Source organism: Rhamphochromis longiceps, linkage group LG6 (genome assembly GCF_057381845.1).
Source record: "Rhamphochromis longiceps isolate RC_006_pf linkage group LG6, R_longiceps_female_GT1.1, whole genome shotgun sequence".
Taxonomy (NCBI): Eukaryota; Metazoa; Chordata; class Actinopteri; order Cichliformes; family Cichlidae; genus Rhamphochromis; species Rhamphochromis longiceps.
This window is the reverse complement of record NC_140562.1, coordinates 3,509,939-3,513,088: the sequence shown is the minus strand read 5'-3', so window position 1 is coordinate 3,513,088 and position 3,150 is coordinate 3,509,939. Positions and strand designations below refer to the sequence as shown.

At 36.0% G+C, this 3,150-nt stretch overlaps 1 protein-coding gene across 1 annotated transcript; it reads right to left on the bottom strand.

The window, feature by feature from the left end:
- Positions 1 to 908: 908 nt before the first annotated feature.
- Positions 909 to 2,317, bottom strand: LOC146667280 (uncharacterized). The gene is made up of 5 exons (XM_085408373.1): positions 2,248 to 2,317; positions 1,969 to 2,131; positions 1,565 to 1,653; positions 1,277 to 1,449; positions 909 to 1,112 (listed from the first exon to the last, which is right to left on the bottom strand). Exons 1-5 carry the CDS (start codon positions 2,315 to 2,317, stop codon positions 1,083 to 1,085), a joined length of 525 nt encoding a protein of 174 aa, XP_085264499.1. The 3' UTR covers positions 909 to 1,082.
- Positions 2,318 to 3,150: the final 833 nt, after the last annotated feature.

Genomic DNA, 3,150 nt, shown 5'->3' with positions numbered 1-3,150 from the left:
TTGTTTTCATTCAAAGTTCTTTGGTTTTTGATCAAATTCTGTTCTTTTCATTCAAATTCTGTTGTTTTCATTCATATTCCATTGTCTGTTCTCAAATTCTGTTGTTTTCATTCAAATTCCATTGTTTTAATTCAAATTCCTGTGTTTGTTCTCAAATTCTGTTGTTTTCATTCAAATTCCGTTGTTTTCGTTCAAATTCTGTTGTTTTCATTAAAATTCCATTGTTTGTTCTCAAATTCTGTTCTTTTCATTGAAATTCCATTGTTTTCATTCAAATGCTTTTGTTTTCATTCTAATTCTACTCTTTTTATTCACATTCTATTGTTTGTTTTAGAATTCTGTTGTTTTCATGCAAACTCTGTTCTATACCCAGATAGCAAGGAAACATTGAAACAATGTTGAGTCAATATCAGAATCAACGTTGAAGTGTGACGTTGACCTAACATCACTCTTGCACCCTTTTTTAACGTTGAAACAACGTCAGGTTTTGATGTTGAATCAATGTTGAAACCTGACGTTGATTCAACGTTATATTTTCTAATACTGCTGACATTGAAACAATGTCAGATTCTGATATTGAAACACTGTTGAGCTATGGTGTTGATTTTCCACCTCTTTCGCACAGTTGCTTTTTATTAAAACAACAGTTAAATCATGACTGGAAATCTACCTTTCTTTATAGGTATTTTAACCAATACTAAACTACTGCATGTTTCCATCAATACTTCAACCACCTAAACACATAATTGTACTTATTCCTTAAATTGGACACCCTTTATAAAAAAAACCAAATGTCTCACAATGTATCATGTCAATATTAATATCCTAAAATAAGAAAGCATTGCATGTGATGTAACAGAGGAAAAAAATAAACCAAAAAAGGTCAATAGGCATGTTTCATTTGCTAAATACTTTATTAAAAGACAGTTTCCTATTTACGTTTATATGATTCACAGAAGTTTGTAATTTTTTGCATGATGTGCGTCCTGCACCACCCAAACGATCTGGGGCGTATCGGAGCCATTTCTGCACTGCTTGTGCAAAGACAAACTCAGACATAGAGTTTGCCCCTAACTGCTGCGTCAGGCTCCAATCAAGGCAAAGCGTCTCACCTATAGACACATTTTAAGAGATGGAATTAGCGTGTCTCATGTCTTAAATGTGTATGCAAGTGCTTGTGTGTTTAATCAACAGGCCGTTGTTATGTATTTAAATCACATCTGACAGCTATTACACTTTATAGTTACAAAGTGTACATAACCTTTTATATACTTACCATTGCCTTATTTGCCTCTTGTGATTGAGGAGCTGCCTCTGCATTGTTTAGCTCCTCAATGTTGTGCAAGGGCAAATCCAGAGGCAGTACCCCAGCATCTACCGATTCATTGCAGCCGGTATTGCGGATGGCTCTGACCTCCTCACAGAGTTCGTTAACAGCTCTCGTCAGGTCTGACAGAAAAAGATACATTTTTTTTTAAAGTATTTAAGAATACAGGCAATTTGTCAAACGTTTCCTTGTGTCACACACAGATATGTACAAAGACACTAGACAGTATTTTATTACCTGGTATTTTCACTCGAGGGGCCTGGGGAAACCATTTTTTGGTGGGCTGTTCATCCTCTGAGTCACTATATGTGTACAGGGGATTTGGTCTAAAGAAAAAAAGTTGAAAACGGTCATAAGTAATTACAAATGTGCTTTTGGAATATTTTTTCCTAAAGTTACAGTTTGATTTATAACAACACACACAGGAAACGGAGATGTGCAAGAAGGTACAGTATACAAGGAATTTTTGAAGTGCACAAGTGTACACGGCTTTGCATTTATAAAAAGTTTACAAGCTTCCACTTTTTGGACTATATTATGTGGTGATATTGCAGTATGCAAGCACCACAGATATGTATAAAAGACAAGATCATAAATTCTTAGCAATCAAAGATATGTTTGTGAAATAAAAAAAGTTTTACTTGTGCTTTCTTTTATGACTGGTCTGAGTTTCAGCTTCGGACTGAAGGTCAGACGTATCACAGTGTTCACTTAGATATTTCTGAAGACTGCGTTCTGCTTCGTGAAATGTGTCTGGAAGTACAAACACAATGTATGGCCAGACATAAATTAGGACACGAAAAACTTGTTATTGTTACATTTATACAACACCAATCCAGATGATACCTACCATGGTTTATTAGAAGTCGGACTGGTGCATAGGTGAGCCATGTTGCACCAGGATGAACTCTCCTCTTTACTGCGTCGTGGATCCTGAATGTGTCTCACGGAGGATATGGAGGCCATGACAATTTCTCCCCATTTATCCATGATCTAGGGACTATTTCTGTACCACCAGTGCTAAACTGCACAATGCACCAGTGTTTCATTTTTATCTTTTTTTTAATTTGGAGTCCTTTTTTGTCCTGTCTAGGATAAACAGGAAACAGATAATTACAATATATTTCATAGTCACTACAAAACTTGATCTATTGATTGAACTAAATAATAAATAATAGCTTAAAATGTATATAGGCAACAATTACAAGCAAACCCGTATATGTAAGCATTTAAACACTGAAGATAATAACATTAACAGTATTTTGTCTAAGTCTGCCATTGTAGGAATTCATGGCACCGAGACAAAAACTTGGCGCACAGTGTGGCGTCAAAATAGGCGCACACCTTTGACGCTGCATTTTCTCCGTCTTCCTCGTCCACACGTAAATGCTAAACGCAGTTTACGTGTGGACAAAAGATGCAAACGCAAGTTAGGTGAGCGTGCAGCGTAAAGTTTGAATTGAGTGTGAATCGAAGCGGGTGCTCTCCAATCATTAAAAGTAACAAAGTCATTGAACACATTTATACAGTTACCTTTACGTTTATCAATCATATATCACAGATTTACAATTTTTTGTAGTACTATGCTAAAAAGCAACTACAGAGCGAAAGTCTGGGTCAAGCGCCAAGGCAACGGCAAGAACAAAGGAACCCTCGAAGCATTAAAGCTAGCTTTGTAAGGGAATATAACGGAAAAGTATGAAACGAAAATGTTTTCTTTGTTGGTAGACTTTGTTTGCAGTGCAATTTATTTGTTGCCGGATTGTAAGATGAAAGTAGACACAATTTCGGGCTCCCACATTTTATCCGAAACTTTACATTAA

Bases quoted from the DNA above. Each gene is read 5' to 3' on its own strand.
- LOC146667280 (XM_085408373.1), bottom strand. From the start codon at position 2,317: ATGGATAAATGGGGAGAAATTGTCATGGCCTCCATATCCTCCGTGAGA. The intron at 2,132-2,247 runs GTAAAGAGGAGA...AACAATAACAAG, and splicing joins CATTCAGGATCCACGACGCA to TTTTTCGTGTCCTAATTTAT. The intron at 1,654-1,968 runs GTAAAACTTTTT...TTTTTTCTTTAG, and splicing joins AGTCATAAAAGAAAGCACAA to ACCAAATCCCCTGTACACAT.